Source organism: Wolffia australiana, chromosome 1 (genome assembly GCF_029677425.1).
Source record: "Wolffia australiana isolate 7733 chromosome 1, ASM2967742v1".
NCBI classification, from domain to species: domain Eukaryota; kingdom Viridiplantae; phylum Streptophyta; class Magnoliopsida; order Alismatales; family Araceae; genus Wolffia; species Wolffia australiana.
Window position 1 is genome coordinate 21402836 of NC_135835.1, and position 17947 is coordinate 21420782.

The window sequence follows — 17947 nt, forward strand, 5'->3', positions numbered from 1 at the left end:
GATTTCTAAACTGACTTAGGGATTCCTTTGATCCAATAAAAATGATCAAAGGAGTCAAGTAGAGAGATCAAGAACAAAAATTAATCTTTTTTGTTTTAGGGGAATTGGGTATTTAAATTCACTATCTCGTAAACACAGTCTTATATATTGTACAAATTAAACTCTTATATATATATTTTAGTGTGAAAGTGGAATAGCCAGATAAATTTCATAATCTATCCTATCAATCTTCATAAGGGCTTTTACATGCCCCTCAAGCCTAGCGATTTACAAATTCATACTGAGATCAAGAAGAAAAATCACGAATTTCACTAACAAACAATTCAGATTACACTAAAATGTAAATCAAATGAAGTAAGAATACCAAAATCAAATGATCCAGGCTGGTTCTCATTTCTATCTTGCAGTTGTGAAAGAGCCCCTTCCCCAATGACCTCTTCATCTGGAATTTCAGCTTTTATACTTAGGTTGAATGGAATTTCAGCTTTTATACCATTTTACCCCCAAAAGATGATTAATTTTTATCCGTTGATGTCGGCTTGATCTAAATGATCACACCATACAGATAAAAAGAGGAGGTCGAGAAAAGCAAATCCATAAAAGTTTGAGCTCAATCCAACTTCAACACAAAAGGTACTAATGAATCAAAATTGGCCAATCTGAACCATTAGATCAATTTTCATTTATTTAATTTAATTTTTTCAAAACGCACAATCGCATGCCGATCATTGATTGGCTGGCTAAACTTAAAATCAATTTTTCTCCTTCCTCCTCGGTGCACCACATCTTAAAATCAAAAGGAAGAAAAAATAAAAGGAATACATTTCAAAATGCACTTACCGGTGATGGCGATGCCCTCAAGTTATCTAGGTTTTTTTTCCTAGGTTTAGTCAAATTTTCATGTTTTAGTTTAGGGTTTCCCTTGTTCCTCATGGGGCCTGTATATAGGACCCCTTGGTTAAGAAGTAAAGAAGTCTCTTTTGAATTTTTGGAAAAAAAAGGAATCAAAAAAGGGGAGAGAAAGAAGAAAAGAGGGAGGGAGAGAGAAGGCCGGAACGGGAACAGGGCCGACTTTGGCCGCCCGTCCCGTTCCGCCCCCCCTCCTGTTCCATCGGGACATGCCAACGGAACCCTAGGCGGCGGTCGCCGCCGTCGTGGGGGTCCCAGGTTGAGGGGCAGCTGCCGCCTCACGGGGCAGCCACCCTCGTACGGGGCCACCACCCTCGCACGGGGCTGCCGCCATCGCGCAGGGCCGCCGCCCGCCGCGCAGGACCACCGCCTGTTGCACGGGAGCGCCACCCACCACACGGGGCAGGCGCCCGCTGCACGGGGCCGCCGCCGGCCGCACGGGGCAGCCGCCCTTGCAAGGGGCCGCCGCCCTTGCACGGGGCTGCCACCATTGCGCGTGGCCACCGCGCGCCGCGTGGTACCACCTCTGCCGTGCTCGGCGGCCGCCTCCAGCCGCCCTCGACGGCCGCCTCCCGCCGCCCTCGACGGCCGCCTCCAGCCGCCCTCGACGGCCACCTCCAGCCGCCCTCGACGGCCGCCTCCAACCGCCCTCGACGACCGCCTCCGCCCGCCCTCGACGGCTGCCTCCAGCAGCCCTCGGCTACCGCACGTCGCCACCCTCGGGCGCCACATGCTGCTGCCCTGATCAGCACACGCCGCCGCCATCGCCGCTGTCATCACCGTTGCAGCTGATGTTGTGCCACCGCACTGCTATCCCGACGCCTATAACGTTACCGTTTGCCGTTGTCTCGTCATCCTGGCAATAGACTTACCCGCCCTCCGATCGTCGGGGCCTGCCAATGCCTCGACGAAGACCACGTGTGCGCAGACCATGTGGAGACCGCATCACCGTCGGCTTCATCGAATTGAGGCCCCTTGCAGGACCTTTCTGGGAGCCCCCAGAGCGGGACGTGCGATCCCCGATGATCGTCCCCGAGTAGGACGAGCGGATCACGCGCCCGCCGTAGGACGTCACCGACGTCCTCCTACATCAACCTGTGCTTTTTTACCATTGCCAGCCAATCAGATTGGGCCATGACACCTCCGGTGCATGCACGTTGAATGCGCAGCACGGGCGGTGAACTTACCCCGCCCAAAGGAAGGTTTCTCACTGAATGCATGAAAGCTGTCAGATTCCTTTCCAGTGGTTGAGGTTGCACCATCTGGTATTGGCAACTTGATTTCCCAAAATTTTTCAGAAAGCCCCTGGTTAAAATGGTGTGGGCAAACAGACACTGCCCAAAAATATGTATGCATATGCCCCTCCACTTTCTCTCTCTTCCATATTTACTAAAAAAAACCATACAAATCCCGATTAATTTGATAAAAACCCTACAAATATTTTAATTGGATATTTGATGCGGGACGTCGTCGGGGACGTTGTCCGACAGGTAAAATTCCTACAGGAAATGAAACTACGTGATGCAGTGAACCTAGGCGGAGGTACGTGCATGCCCTGACTCATGGGGTTTCGCCGAGCTCCGAGCTCCGGGGCGAACGACCGGTGACGGTGATGGTGACCTTCTGGCCCATGTCGCAGTGAGGACGTCGACTACGGCATCAAGCAGGATAGTCCCGTTGGCGCCCACACGTAACCGATGGGCTAAACCCATACTTAAGAATTCACTCAAGACGTAGTTTTCTGGATATAGTTGTCTCTCACTTATTCTACTTTGAGTGTGGTGGAGTGCAGCTGAGTAATATAGTAAAGTAGAAAATTTAATGGGCAAGCAAGGGGAACGGGGTACCTCGTTGGCCGATCATCCCAATGTTGGTGAATTCGTCGGGGCAACGATTGATGTGAGCAGGTGCGGTAGAGACATGCAGGAAAATGGGTGCGATGTTGCTCGATAGGCAGACAAAATGCAGCGTAGGATGTGATTTGCTAGGAGGAAGACGTGAAGGAGCTGGTTTAGCAGAGGCGTGCCGTGTGTCACGATGGTCGAGGGGTGCAAAGGCGGTAGTGACACGGTGTGTGCGGGGAGCTTTGCGACAGCGGGCGATGTAGAGAACGGCGACGACGGCACGCGCTTAGCAGTAACGGTGGCACGTGGGCATGGCACAGAGCAACCCGGGCAGAACGCGGGGGAGATTTGCGTTGGCGTCGGTGCAACGTTTGGCAGACACAACAATTGTTGGCGTTGAGGAGCGTGGTAACAATGGCACGTGTGGTGGCGTCGGCGTGCCAAGTGCAGATCAGTGCAAGCAGGGCAAAGTGCGCCGTCAGCGCTGGTGGTAATGATGATGCGGTGCGTTTGAGTGAACTTCACCAGATGCGTGTGCCAGTGCAGTCTTGGATTGGCGGGACCTCAACGGAACTGTGCTGATGCACGGGGTCGAATTAGTGGTGCGAAACAATCTTGCAGGCAATGTGGCAGGCCGCATTTAAATCAACGGTGTTGTGCGGTCGAGCTGTGCGAAGGCACGACTGTAGTAAGGCATCGTACCAGTTGCGGCACTGACAACAAGCGGGATCAGCTCACGTGCATGCGGTGCAATAGCCAACCGTGTGGTGGGGGGAGCGACTATGTTGAACATTGAATAGGGATGATCTTTGCAACCAGGATAGAGTGACGCTGATGGGAACACGCATGATCTTGTGGCACACCCAGGAAAGTCAGCAGTGTTGCACGCTCGAGTTGCCGTTATTCTGACGGGGCTCTTTCCCGACTGCGCAGGCGACGCTAATGATGTGCATGAAAAGAGGAGGATGCCACTCTTAATGATGGATGATCAGGCTGGCGGCGCAAGGCCTCCTTTCTTCTGCCTTTTCTTCTCCTTCCTCTTCTTCTTCCTCCTCTTCTCCTTCTTGCGATAAACCGCGTCTTGAACTAAAGTTCTTTCACAAAAAAAAAAACGTGGCTGACCTCCTTAGGGTGCCCATCCCTTCCTTATATAGGGGGTCAAGATGGGTCCCTCAAGGGGGGAGGGTGCAATATGGGGGCCCTTATCCATAGGGGTCCACTTTAAAACAAATAACATAAATAAAACACTTAACATATAATGGTACACAAATGATGTGACGCATGACAAACACAAACACGGACATGACGAACACGAATATGGTGATACGATGAACAGGACAAGCATGGGCCGCGTGAAAACAAAATGTTTGAAATGCGCAAACGTACGTTACCTCATGTATTTGAGCCCGTGTGTCTTCACTTGCGCCTTGGCATGCTTGTTGCGCATGACGTGAACCGGCGAGGCCATTGATGACGAAGATGGCAGCTCTGAAGATGTCTCCGATGGGGTAGGCTAGTGTGCTCCATCAATCTTTAAGCATGCAATGGGTAACAGAGAGCTGTTTTAAGGGCATACTTTCAACCAAAAATCCCTCCAACTTTAGAGATTGCTTTAAAACTCATATTTTCCTTATAAATATACCCTTTTTCTATTTAAAAATTATTTTCATTGTCAAATAAATTCACAAAAAATTTGATACAATTCTAAAAAAATCATCCCCATATTAATTCACAGCAAAATTAAAATTTCAACCTTGTATTTTCATTTAAACAGATGTATTCTAAGCTTAAATAAATTCCATAAAAATCACAAGGTACATTCAATTAGGGAAAACTGGAATTTACTTATAATATTAATTAACAAGTATATATATGATAACAACCCTATTTTAAACTCTTGAAATGCATAAATTTGTGCTAATTACTTGGATTAAGCACATAATATAGGGTGTTATCATACCACAACATGCTCTTGTGAATACCCATGTACCAGGTAGGCTTGGTCTGTTTGCGCGACTGAAAAATTTTGGTGCATTTGTGTAGTGCGGTGCAAATTTTGCACACCGCACCGCACAAGATTTTTACACACTGCACCACACAGCGCACAGAGGTCTGTGCAGTGCAAATATATGCGAAGGTGTGAATTTTTTCGAAGACTCCCCCCCCTCACTCGCCCGTACTCTCGCTCTCTCTCAGTCTCGCTGACTCCAATCTGCATTCCTGCTCGTCTTCTCCTCTCCGTTCTGCTTTCCTGCTTGTCTTCCTTTCCCCTCTCCCTGTCTCTCTCGCTCTCTATCTTTCCCTGCCTTTGAAGAAGACGTTGTATTGTGCATTTGAGAAAACTCTCATTTGGAGAAGACACTGCCAAGTCTGAAGGTGAAGGTAATTAGTGATCTACTTTGATTATTGATAAATGGAATTTTCCCCTATAACATGATTGATTGATAAATGTGAGGTATTCATCAGTGAAATCTTCTCGTTATTATTCCTCTCCTTCCTCTGTTTCTTCATTTTCGTACCTTCTTCCCCTCTTTATTCGTTCGACTGATTATTGAGGATGAATGCAGTTCTATCAGAAGTTGAATTCATTTAAACTATTCTATCACTTCTATCTCAGTCTGTTTTCCTCTCAATTATTGTCGATTACTTGATTATTTATTTCAATTTCATCTACTCGTCCCTTTTCTCATCTCAGGGTTATGCTCTGGGAGCTAATTGGGGGATTTGTTATCTTGCGAGTTTTCTTTCTAGGTCAGGCTCATCTTCAGTAATGGGTTTCTTCATTTGATTTCAGTAATGTAAATGATGGTGGTATTGAACAATATTATTCGATTGCTTCAATGCTGCTATTAGATGTTGAAGAATTGGATTTTGATCTGCATCCTATTTCTCACATCCCTATTTGTGAATCTATCTATCTTTGTCCTACTCTCGAGTATAGTCTCCCATTTTCATATATTTTTTGATAGTTTTTTCAATGATAAAAATGATGGTGGTATTCAACAATCTCATTAGAAAGCTTCATTATTCCTATTTTAAAAAGCTGTATTTGATGTTGAAGAATTAGAACATCTTGTCACGATCTGATTTTGGTTAAATTCCTATTTCAATCCGTTTTAGGTTATGACAAGTTATCAGATCTGATCAAGACTCAACACTGATCACAATTTAATCCTGATGAGTACTTTAATCATGGTCATATTGACATCAATATTTGATCCAAATCATAGATCTGGATCAGAAGTTGATCATGATCAGTAATCAGATTCTGTTTATAATCCATGATAAATTCTAATCATAATCTGGTTCTTGTAAAATATCCATTTTTATCAGGAAGATATTGATATCAGCATTTGATCATGATCATTTTATTTAGATTAAAAGTGGACACCAATGAATGATCATGTTCTTATTTTGATTGGAGTTAAGTTTTGATCAAATATCTAATCAGATCAGAATCTGATGTTTTCAGAACTTGAGCACGAACTTCCTTTTTTTTTCCTTCTTCTTCATCTTCTTTTTCTTCTTCTTCTTTTCTTCTTTCTATTATTTTATTATTCTTATTCTTTTCTTCTTCATCATCTTTTATTCTTATTTTCTTCTTCTTCTTCTTGTTATTGTTCTTCTTTATTCTTCTTCTTCTTGTTCTTCTTTTATTCGTCTTGTTCTTCTTTTTCTTATACAAGTTATATTATACATATTATACATGGTTTAATATATGTTATACGTATATAGATTATACAGATCATTATAATTATATATAGATTTCAACTCATTCTCACTAGCCAAAATGGGTGGGTGCATCAAATTATGGTAGTAAATTTATATTATACAGAATATACACTATTTAATAAATATATGTTATACAGATCATAAAGATTGTATAGATTTCAAACTATTTCACTTATTCTCACTAGCCAAAATGGGTGGGTGCATCAAATTATGACAGTAAATTTATATTATACAGATTATACACTGTTTAATCGATATGTGTTATACAGATATATATTATACAGATCATAAAGATTATATAGATTTCAAACTATTTCAACTCATTCTCACTAGACATCAAATTATGACATTAAATTTATATTATACAGATTATATAGGGTTTAATAAATATTTGTTATACAGATATAGATTAAGATCGGATGTCATCTAGGACGCTGTCCGGTCTACACCGAGTATGATGGCTCGGTGCCGATAATGGATAGTGGTATCGAACGTCAACGATGTTGTCGTCCAATGGATGAAACCCTAACGGTTTATGTAACTACAACGTTATGAAATGCATTCTACGTGTCGTACGTGCAGGCTTAGACTCGAGGGAGGCACCGAGCTCTGAGCTTGGATGGGGTCGCCGGGTGACGACGATGGTAGCCTCTCGAACCTCGTCGGAGCGACGAAGGTGTCTACGGCCGAAAGGAATCAATCCGCAGGGCTTGCACGTAACGGACGGACTTGTCAGTAATGGTAAGACACTCAAAGTTGTCATAGTTCTCTCAATTATTCCTCTCTCACCTACCTAGCCCGAGCGTGGTGGAGTCAAATCAAAATTATACTGCAAGCGGTAAGTAAACGAGCGAGGGGAGAGGACGGCGTACCTCGTAGGGGGGCTCCACCAGTCGAAGGGGGTGTGGCGGAGAGTCGCCGGAGAGTTCAGAGTGGCTCAACAAGCAAGGGTGATGGTGCCGGAGCTATAGGTAAAAAAGGGTGGCGATCAGTGGTGGCATCGAGGCTCAAGCAAATCTGTGGGACTTGTCGGGCTAACCTTCAATATTCAGCCCGGGCGGGTCGCTCTGCAAGTGCGAGCGGCTAAGATCGTTCTTCGGCAGCTGGCAGACCAGACGTTCACGGTCCCGCGGACAGTTGCGTTCAGATCCCGTTCGTGCAGTCATCACGTTAAGCTGCGTTCGGCCGACAGAAATGGGATTAGAATTCCCAGCCCGAATTCCGCGCTGCGGTTACGGTGAATTTCCCTGGAAGTACGGCGACGACGAGAATCCTGGCGTTGGGCCGAGATCCAGGCATGCGGATCGGTTCGTTCAAGAAAACTGTAGGGATCCAGCAGGTGTTCCCGTCGAAGGGGTTAGCGTATGGCCGCGTCAACTTCTTCTTTTCTTCCACAGACCATTCGAGGGCCCGGGCGATCTGCGGCGTGGGGAAGACTCACCCTCGTCAGGGCCCTTAAACCACGTAGTGCCACTTGGAGTTTTGAGTCTTCAACGCTGCTTCATGGGTCACGATTCCCGTGGACCGCGTATAGGGATGGATGCGGCGTTTGGCGACAGTGGACCGGGTGGTGCGGGAAGAGAAAAAAAAAGAAACAAGTAATCACGATTGACTGCTTTGGACGGCACGGCTTCTTTCTTCCGCGGCGGGCGGAGCGGATGAGAAGCTTGGGAAGAGGAGAGGTCTTGGGAAAGATCTTCAGGCTTTCCCCTTACTCCCTCCAGTGCTACCTCCCTGGGGTGCTTCACCGTTCCCCTCTCCTCCCCCCTCTGTTTTCTTCTCTGAACGACGGAGGGAGACCAGAAAACAAAACACACGATTCTTTCCTTGTTTCTTCCTGGTCTGACTGTTTAGGGTGCCCCCTCTTCCCTTATAAAGGGGAGAGGTCAATGGGCCCCCAATTGGGTCCAGAAGGGGGGGGAAGAAAAGGGTCCATTAAGGGGGCCCTTATATAATGGGCCCCCACATTACAAAATTAAACGGGAAATTACAAATGAAATAAAAAATAAGAGAAAACAATGAAAGAAGGGCACAAGGGAGGGGATCCAAAATGGCTAAGGACCCCTCCCCGTGGCGACGATGAATAACGTAGGGACGCATCGCGAACGCGTCGGAAACACAACGATGAGACGGGAAAACATATAACACGAGAGAGAACAATGAAAACGAAAAGCGATAATTGAGCATTTATCACCCAATCTTTGACGACGGCTGTGGGTGGCGCGGACGACGTCGTCGACGATCTTTGATGGCGTGCACCCTCATAGATTATACAGATCATAAAGATTATATATATTTCAAAGTATTTCAACTCATTCTCACCAGCCAAAAAGGGTAGGTGTATCAAATTATGACAGCAAATATATATTAGACAGATTATACAGGGTTTAATAAATATATGTTATACAGATATAGATTATACACATCATAAAGAATATATATAAATTTCAAACTATTTCAACTCATTCTCACTAGCCAAAATGGGTGGGTGCATCAAATTATGACAGTAAATATATATTATAGAGATTATACAGGGTTTAGTAACTATATGTTGTATATATAGATTATACAGATCATAAAGATTATATATCGATTCAACTCATTCTCATTACCAAAAATTGCTTGGTGCATCAAATTATGACATTAAATTTATATTATACAGAGTATACACGGTTTGATAAATATATGTTATAGAGATATAGATTATACAGATCATAACGTTTATATATAGATTTCAAGTCACTCTCACTCCCCAAAATGGGTGGGTGCATCAAATTATGACAATAAATGTGTATTATACAGATTATACAAAATTTAATAAATATATTTTATATAGATATATATGATACAGATCAGAAAGATTATACATAGATCTGAACTCATATTCACTGGCCAAAATGGGTGCGTGCATCAGATTATTACAGTAAATATAGATTATGCAGATTATACAGGTTTTAGAAAATATAGGTTATACACATGTAGGTTATATATTTGCATTCCATTTATTATTCCAAGTGAATGTCTGAGTTTTCACTATTTCCTGTTAATTCACCAATTATATGAAGTTATTTAAGCCTGGAATAACTTTTTATACGAAATTGGCAGGTTTAAATGCTTATCATAATAATAATAGTTAAGATGGAAACGAAGTTAAGAATTTTCTGGAATATTATCTAAATTTTATCAAATTTTAATGGAATTTATTGGAGGAAATATCATTTAAATAGAAAAATAAAATAAATGGGTACAACTATTAGTAAAATAGGATTTCCATGCCATTTCAGAATTCGGAGGGACATTTATTTAATTTTTCTCGCATATATGCCCTTAAAAAGACTAACGGTCGGGCGTTGCAGGGGTAAAAATGCAATAAGACATTCTCCATGAACTTAAAGGATAATTTCAAAAATTATGCAAATTTGTGCGATGTGAGGTACGAATTTCTGCACGAATCCGCACCGCATATTGCACGAAGCTTCTTGTGCGGTTGAAAATTTGCATAGTCAGTGCAATTTTTTGTACTGCACCACATGCCCTTCCCTAGTACCAGGTGCCTACATGAGAACTTGCATCCCATTTGCTGTCACGGCCACCCATGCACCACATGCCCAAAAAACTGTCCGTATGCCTTCCTTTAACCAGCTTTATTTATTGCACACATATCTTGCAATTTTTAAAACATTATATATCTGATGGAACATCTAATGACTTGCAGTGGTATCATTTTCATCTAATCTTGCAACTCATGCATTCAGTACTAAATATAATATTGGTATATTATAGGATCAAGTTAAAACATTTTATGCATCAAATAGAACCCCAATGATGTTTGGTGATGGTATATGTATGCCAGAGATGACTTGGGCATTTCATATGTTTTTACACATTTCCCAGATTTTTTGATATTTTACCATCTTCGTTGGACTCTGGGATTTACACCATTTTTTTTCAAATTTATAGAATGACTCTTTTGAATAACTCAAGGCATTTATTGAGTTTTATGGATACTTTTAGTATTTGTCGTCAATTTACTAAACAATATTTTTTAGAGGACAATACTATTTTCTTATTCAAAATTCAATGAAATTTTCAGTTAATTATGGGTTTATGCATTATTCTGCCACATGTCTATGAGTGCCTTAATGATTCATTGAATGAAAAAATGAATTAGATATTAAATTTGCACAAGTTTTTTTTTTTGATCGTGCAATTTGTTAGGTCAAAAGGACCAATTATGTAGAAACCATCTTTTTTTCTTTAAGCCTCACTAGGAAAGTGGTGGCAAGAGATTAACCTACGTGGCCCATTGAAAAAAAAATTGGCGTTTTTAAAATAGATGATTTTTAATGTCTGTTGCAGAGTCAGACATGCGGCATGCTCTCTGTGGTCAAATGTGTACATTCCATTTGTTGATGCATTTTTTGGGACTGACTGTGTACATTCCATTTACTGACTACATTAACTAATGGGGGACTATTGCATCAATTAAGGGATGCACTTTTTGGGAGATCACAAGTGCTGAAACCCTAATGTATTGCTGACACCATGGAGAAGCGAGATAAAAGCAATGGAATGGGCAGAATTCTCCCATTTCAAACTAGGATATTCCAAGATCCAGTCATCAGATTGAGCTCAAATTTTCAGGTTATCTCATCTTTTCCTCCACTCTCAATCCATGTGATTGAATTGTTAAGAAAAAGAGCAGGAAGAGGGGGAAACATTCCCTGGACTTGCCGAACCCTGGTTTGCCACGAAGGATACAACAGGTCTTTGAAATCAAATTTTAATACATTGATTGGATTATTTTGGTGAATTTCTTCTTCCCTTTTTGATATTCTTCTTATTATCTGCCAAAAAGTGCTTAGCATGGGAAAATTATTCTTGCTCCTAGATAAAGTACTTGTTGAGAGCATCGCCACATTCAATATAACATGTAAAAATTCCAAATATTTCTCTTACTGTTTGGATCACAGTCTAGAGACAAGTTATTGGAACCAACAAGATCAGTAAGGCCTAGTACTTCTCTCCTTATTTTCTTTACCGTACGTCTGGATCCTTAAGGAGGATTAAGCCCTAAGCACCCCTTACTGTAATCACTCATCCTGAAAGTGATCCAATTCCTCAGGAGAACATTTATTCCAACATGAGTTATCTCTACCATTTTAACTCCTAATAGTTATCTCTTTGTGTAAACTTTTTATCTATGAAAATCATAAATCAGATTTCAGAATTGTTTCTCCTCCTTGCTGTTAATCATCCCCTTTTTCACATTATACTTTATATAGTTGATAGAATAGAAAAAAGGTACAGATCATCATTAATTCATGGACTAAGCAAAACATTTATAATGTTTCCTTCATAAGTATCAATTTGGGTACGGGTCAAACCACATAGACCCTAAATTATGCAATGGAGGAAAACCTAAATTATGTGGATCATAACTTTACAGATAATTTTGATAAACTTTCTTTCAGTATTTTTATTTTAGGAAGTTAAATAATAACTATTTAAAATAGATCGCGGTATTTTTTTGGCAAAACCAGGGTTTGCTTGCAAGTATATTTGTTACAATGCACCCTAAACTTGTTGTTTTTGTGAGTGTTTTTTTTTTGTTAACACTCTGAGGGAAGAGTCCTTGTTGGACATTTCCCCTAAGAAGGCCCATTCTGGAAACAATTTCACCACCACCCCCTCACATTTTATAAAGGGGGTGGGATTATTGCATGAAATATTAGAGATTCATTGGAAAAGTATTTTGAAAGTGTTGTTTCCTCTTGGATCTCCATCTTCCCCCACAAGGGGATTTGATGCCGGATGTTGTCTAAAGCGTCGTCTGGTCTGTACTGAGTCGATGCTCGGTTACCTAAATAGTGGTGTCAGACGTCATCACGACGTCATCCAACGAATAGGCCCTGACGGGTATGCACATACAATGAGATGATGTGTCCTATGTGGTCGTACTTGCAGGTCCTGACATGATGAAGTGTGCCAAACTCCGAGCTCTGAAGGGGTTGTCGGGTGACGGCGACGGTGGCCTCCTGAACCTCGTTGGAGGAATGAAGGCACCTACGGTGCCAAATAGAATAAATCTGTAGGGGCTCGCACGTAGCGGACGGGCTCAAGTCGTACCAATAAGACAATCAAATTATTGTAGTTTATCTCTCAATCCTCTCTAACATATCTCTAGCCCGAGCGCGGTTGAGGCAATAATAAATATACTACAAAAGACAACATAACTCGTGAGCAGGAGGGCGAAGTACCTACAAGAGGTAAAATACTAGTGGCGAGCTGCTCGTCGTCAAGATTTTTGTCGAATGCAGCAAGTGGGAATTGCGGGCAGATACGAGTGGGAGACATGCCAGAGAAGGGCTGGCGTAGCTCGACTAGTGACGGGCGCAGGAGCAGATAGGGAGATTTTGGGCTGAAGAGAGAAGGGCAACGGAGAAGCGCATTAGCGCGGCAGTGCAGGCAACGACCACAACTCAGAAAGTGCTACCACTCTAGGTGAAGTGGGCGCCACTTGAGAGTTGGAGTCGAGCAGTCAAGGCACAAGTGTCAGCGGGCTGTGGGTATGGTCGTCCAAGGTTGATGGAGACCGAGCGGCAAACACGGGGTGCCAAATCAAGCTTGTGGCAGCGGCAGCAGGGTGACAGTCAATGCGTGCATGTAGAGGGGTTCTCACTCAGCAACATCAGTCGACCTGACGAGAGCGCATTGGGAGCCTCAGCCCTTGCAGCGCATAGACTCCCAGGTTAACAACAAGCGACGTCCACATTCAGCAATAATCAGCATCACCGGCTGTCAAGTCGTCCTGCACGATCAACAGCGGGGGGGTTTGACCGTAAAGGGGAGATACCCATTGCGAGAACTCCCTTAGAGAGATTCACGTGCCGAGCAACGGAATCAAGGTCGTAATAACCCTATGGATCTCGTGGGTTGACCCAACGCATGCACAATTCCCTCTACAGCGTGGCGAGCCGGGCCAGCGCCCGATTGTGACCAGGGACGCCCCACGGCCAGGTGGCACGACTAGTTGTCGATTCTTGAAGCGCGAGGCCGGCTGGGCCGTTGGAGATGCAGACGGTCGTTGTGGAGTGACGGAAGGGGTTGTCGTCGACCCGACCTGCCTCCTTGGGGGCGTCTTTCTCCTCCAGCTCAGTTACTTCCTTCAGCCCTCTTTCCTTGTTCTTCTTGAGGGCGAGACCTGTTCTTCTCAACAAATTCCAATACGAGAAAAACTAGTCTACCTTCTTAGGGCGCCATCCCTTATCTTTAATAGGGAAACTAAAATTGGGCTCTCAAGAGGTAAAATAGGAGGGGGTGGAAGGATCCATTAAGGGGTCCCTATATAAGGGGCCCCTATTACAACCAAACAAGAAAAGAAAGCATAAAAGTGTGGGGGGGTCCAAATAATAAGGACCCCTTATAAAGTAAAATTAAAAGACGCACGAACGATAGATAAATGATGGACTATAGACAGAATAAAGAAGCAAGAAAGACACGAAGAAGACAAAGGCGCAGCAAACAAAATGACGGACGAACACACAAATGGAATGATACCAAAAAACCGAACGATCTTGAATGTGCTTTCACTCGAGCTATTTGAACCCGGGCCCCTTCACGGTCGCCTTGGCGTGCTGGTTGGATTGAACATGAACCGATGGAGGTGCGGATGATGATGTCGGCATCTCTGAAGATGTCTCTAGGGAGTTGGGCTGTTGCGTGCCATCAATCCTCTCGAGGTTGGAAGAACTCGGCTCCGATGAGTTTTGGGAAGTAAATGGCAGCGGCTGAAGAAGATCTTGTCGAAGGCATTGTAACTCGGCCTTTGTAATCCATGTGACGTCTGCACTTGTACTTCCGTGCCAATGCACCAAGAACCTTCGCGATACCTCGTCCCCTGCATAGTTAATTACCTCTTGTAGTATACAATTGAGTGACTCGTGCCACTCGGGCGAAATGATCGGGGGAGTGGTCGCGACAAATTCACTCAAAGTGAAGGAGTCTAGAAAGGCTGGGTCACAAGGAGGATAAGGGGCTTGGTACAGAGCTAGGTCTGCCACATTAAACGTGGAGCTGATCCCCCACTTAGGAGGGATTTCGATGACGTAGGCATTATCGCCCATTATTTGGAGGATCGAGAATTGGCCGTCGCTACGAGCGTGTAGCTTGGTAGCTGTCCCGCGCGAATATCTCTCCACCATCACTCGGTCTCCCATATCGAACACTCAAAGTTGGCGATGCAAGTTGGCAGCCTGCTTGTACAATGCATTTTGGCTAGTGATACTGTCATGAATATGCTTATGCAATGAGGAAACATGCTGAGCGAATTCAGGACCATCCTCGAATACTCTAACATGAGGATCTACGGGTGCTAAGTCGAGTGGTCGACGAGGAGCCTGGCCATAGGTGATCTCAAATGGGCTCAACCCACTGGTTTGGTTCACCGAGGAGTTATAGGCAAACTCAGCGCGGGGGATTATCGAATCCCATGTCACATGGTGCTCACAGACTACGGACCGGAGTAGGTTACCTAAACTCTGATTGACCATCTTCGTTTGGCCATCGGTCTGAGGGTGGTAAGCCATCGAGAACTTAATTTTTGTCCTGAGGAAACTCCACAAGGTCTTCTAGAAATAACTAGTGAAGCAGATGTCTCGGTCGGAGACGATCAAAGTGGGTCACACGTGTAGGGGCACAATTTCTCGAAAGAATAATTGTGCAACCTGCATGGCGTGGGACGTCTTCACGCAAGGCACAAAGTGCGCCATCTTCAAAAACCTGTCAACGACGAACATAATGAAGTCGTATCTTTGTGCGGTCCAAGCTTACCCTAGGATGAAGTTCATGCTGACATTGTCCCATGGATGCTTGGGCACCGGTAATGAGGTGTATAACCTTGAGCTCTTCTTGGCCTGCTTGGTCAAGGCGCATACACGACATTGGGCGACAATGTTGCCAATGTTGCGCTTCAAACTGGGCCAGTAGAATTGATATTCTACGGCAGCAATGGTCTTGTTGCGGCCGAAGTGGCCACTAAGACCTTCGGCATGACATTCCCACATAAGGAAGTCACGACGTGACATGCGTGGCACGCATAGCCTATTTCAGTAGAACAGAAAACCATCGGTGATGACGTAGTCCCATAGTTCATGAGTCGGTCCTTGCTGGATCTCTATGATGACGAACCCAAAATCAGGGCAGCTGGTGTATCCTTCCCGAATGGTCTCAAACCCAAGGATCTTTACCCTCATCACGATTAGCACGTGTGCTCACTGACTGAGTGACGATGTTGTCCTTTCCCTTTGTGCTTGATGACAAAAGTAAAATCCTGCAGATGCTCGATCCATCTTGCGTGACAATCACTCAATTTTTGTTGGGAGTGGAGGTACTTGAGCGCCTCGTGATCCGAGAAGAGTACGAACTCCTTCGAGAGGAGATAGTATGATCAGTGCTTCAGTGTTTGGACAAACACATAGAACTCCTTGTCGTAAGTCGAGTAACTGAGTTGTGCGTCGTTCAGGTTTTCGCTGAAGAACTCGATGGGGTGTCCTTCCTGGCTAAGTACCCCCGACTCTGACGCCCGAAGTGTCGCAAGTAACTTTGAAGACCTTCTCGAAGTTGGGTGGGCATAGGACAGACACCTGGGTCACCATGAGCTTCACATGCTAGAAAGCTCAATCTACTGCCTTTGTCCACGTGAACGGTTCCACCTTGATGCAGTCAGTGATGGGAGCCATGACAGTACTAAAATTCTGTATAAAACACCAATATAATGTAGCAAGTCCATAAAGCTCCATATGTCGTGGACGTTTGCCAACGGGGCCACGACATGATAGCTCAGACTTTCTTTGGGTTTGCGACAATACTCTGGGCGGATACGATGAAGCCAAGGAAGGCAACTTCAGGGGTATGGAAACTTCACTTCTTCGAATGAGCGCATAGCTGCTCACGCCTAAGGACTGAGCAAACTTGTCGAAGATGGTCAAGATGCTCGTCTTGCGTGTGGCGATATCTGAGAATGTTGTCGAAGTAAACAACAAAAACTTCCCTATGAACGCAGGGAGTACCACGATCATGAGCCGGTGGAAGGTACTCTGCACGTTGGAGAGGCCGAAGGGCATAACTCTCCACTCATATAACCTGTCCTTTATCTTAAAGGCAGTCTTCCATTCGTCCCCGGGACTAATCCAAACTTGATGGTACCCACTACGAAGATCTATCTTTGAGAAGATAGTGGATCCTGCCATCATGTCAAAGAGGTCCTGTATATGGGAATGGGAAAACAGCACTTGACCGTTATCTTGTTGATGGCACGGCTATCGCAGCACATATGCCACGTGCCATCTTTCTTCATAGCTAGGAGTGCGGGGACCGCTCATGGGTTGAGGCTCCACTGAATGAGGCCCTTCGCGAGGAGCTCTTGGACCTGGCGTAGCAATTTGTCATACATCTGTGGCTCCATTCGGTAATGGGGCAGGCTTGGCAATGTCGCGCTGGGCACGAGATCTATCGCGTGCTGGATGTTACGCATCAGCGTTAGTTCGTCGGGTAACTTGTGTGGGAAGACAACTCTGAGCTCCCATATGAGGGCTTTGACCTCAGGTGGTCGAGGGTCTACGGGCGTGTCTCTAGGAACGTCAAGGGTGACGGCAAGGCACATGGGCATGTCCTCCCTCTCCCGGCCCAAATCTCGGGCAAACAAGGGGCCTCAAATGACCACTAACCCTACGGGGTTGGTCGGGACCAAGTTGTTCGCTGGCTTCATGGTGTACGGGTACCATGTGACCCTCCATCCCTCGTACATGAACAAACACATGTTCTTTCTTTCGGCTAGAGTGACGTCGTGGTCATCTAGCCATAGACAGCCTAGAATGATGCTTGCTACTTTCATAGGGGAAGTACGTCACATCATAGGCGCTCACCTTTAACGGGACACAACATTGGCACTTCACCGATAAAGAGCAGGCGTCGGTCCATGACACGTCGTAGGGAGTCGGGTGCAGTATGGCCACCAACCCTAGTCGGGCAACCATTGTATCAAAGATTGCATTAATGCAACTTCCATTGTCCACGATCAACTTACATACCTCGTCATTTATTTTGACGTAGGTGTAGAAGATCGAGGTGTGGAGGGTTGCATTAGCCATCGGCTCGTGTCTCTACAATATAGGTGCAGGCCGAGGCGATGGAGTGGCACGTGGTGGTGGCCGCATTCTGCTAGTGCCGGGTCGATCAACGACAATGTTGGCCAGTGGTCGGCCGGTGGGTCGCGGAACATGTGTTGGAGTCGTGCGAGGCTCTATGATCTGTATTTTGACGAGTTCTTCATATTCTTCCATGAACTCCTCGACCACACGGTAGTGGTCATCATGTGGCTGTTCCATATTGTCCAACTGGCCGGATCAACATCTCATGTGTCGATCAAGAGTGTCGATCATGGGCACTAGCTAGCTCTGTGC

At 44.8% G+C, this 17947-nt stretch overlaps 1 protein-coding gene and 1 long non-coding RNA gene across 2 annotated transcripts; both read right to left on the reverse strand.

The window, feature by feature from the left end:
• Positions 1–5957: 5957 nt before the first annotated feature.
• On the reverse strand, positions 5958–8316 carry LOC144710695 (uncharacterized). The gene is made up of 3 exons (XR_013583376.1): positions 7525–8316; positions 7358–7450; positions 5958–7194 (listed from the first exon to the last, which is right to left on the reverse strand). It is a non-coding gene; the product is annotated as an uncharacterized LOC144710695 (long non-coding RNA).
• Positions 8317–15933: 7617 nt separating this feature from the next.
• Positions 15934–16609, reverse strand: LOC144707884 (uncharacterized). The gene is made up of 3 exons (XM_078581156.1): positions 16355–16609; positions 16185–16240; positions 15934–16129 (listed from the first exon to the last, which is right to left on the reverse strand). The coding sequence occupies exons 1-3, from the start codon at positions 16607–16609 to the stop codon at positions 15934–15936; spliced, it is 507 nt and encodes a 168-aa protein (XP_078437282.1).
• Between the last annotated feature and the right edge of the window lie 1338 nt (positions 16610–17947).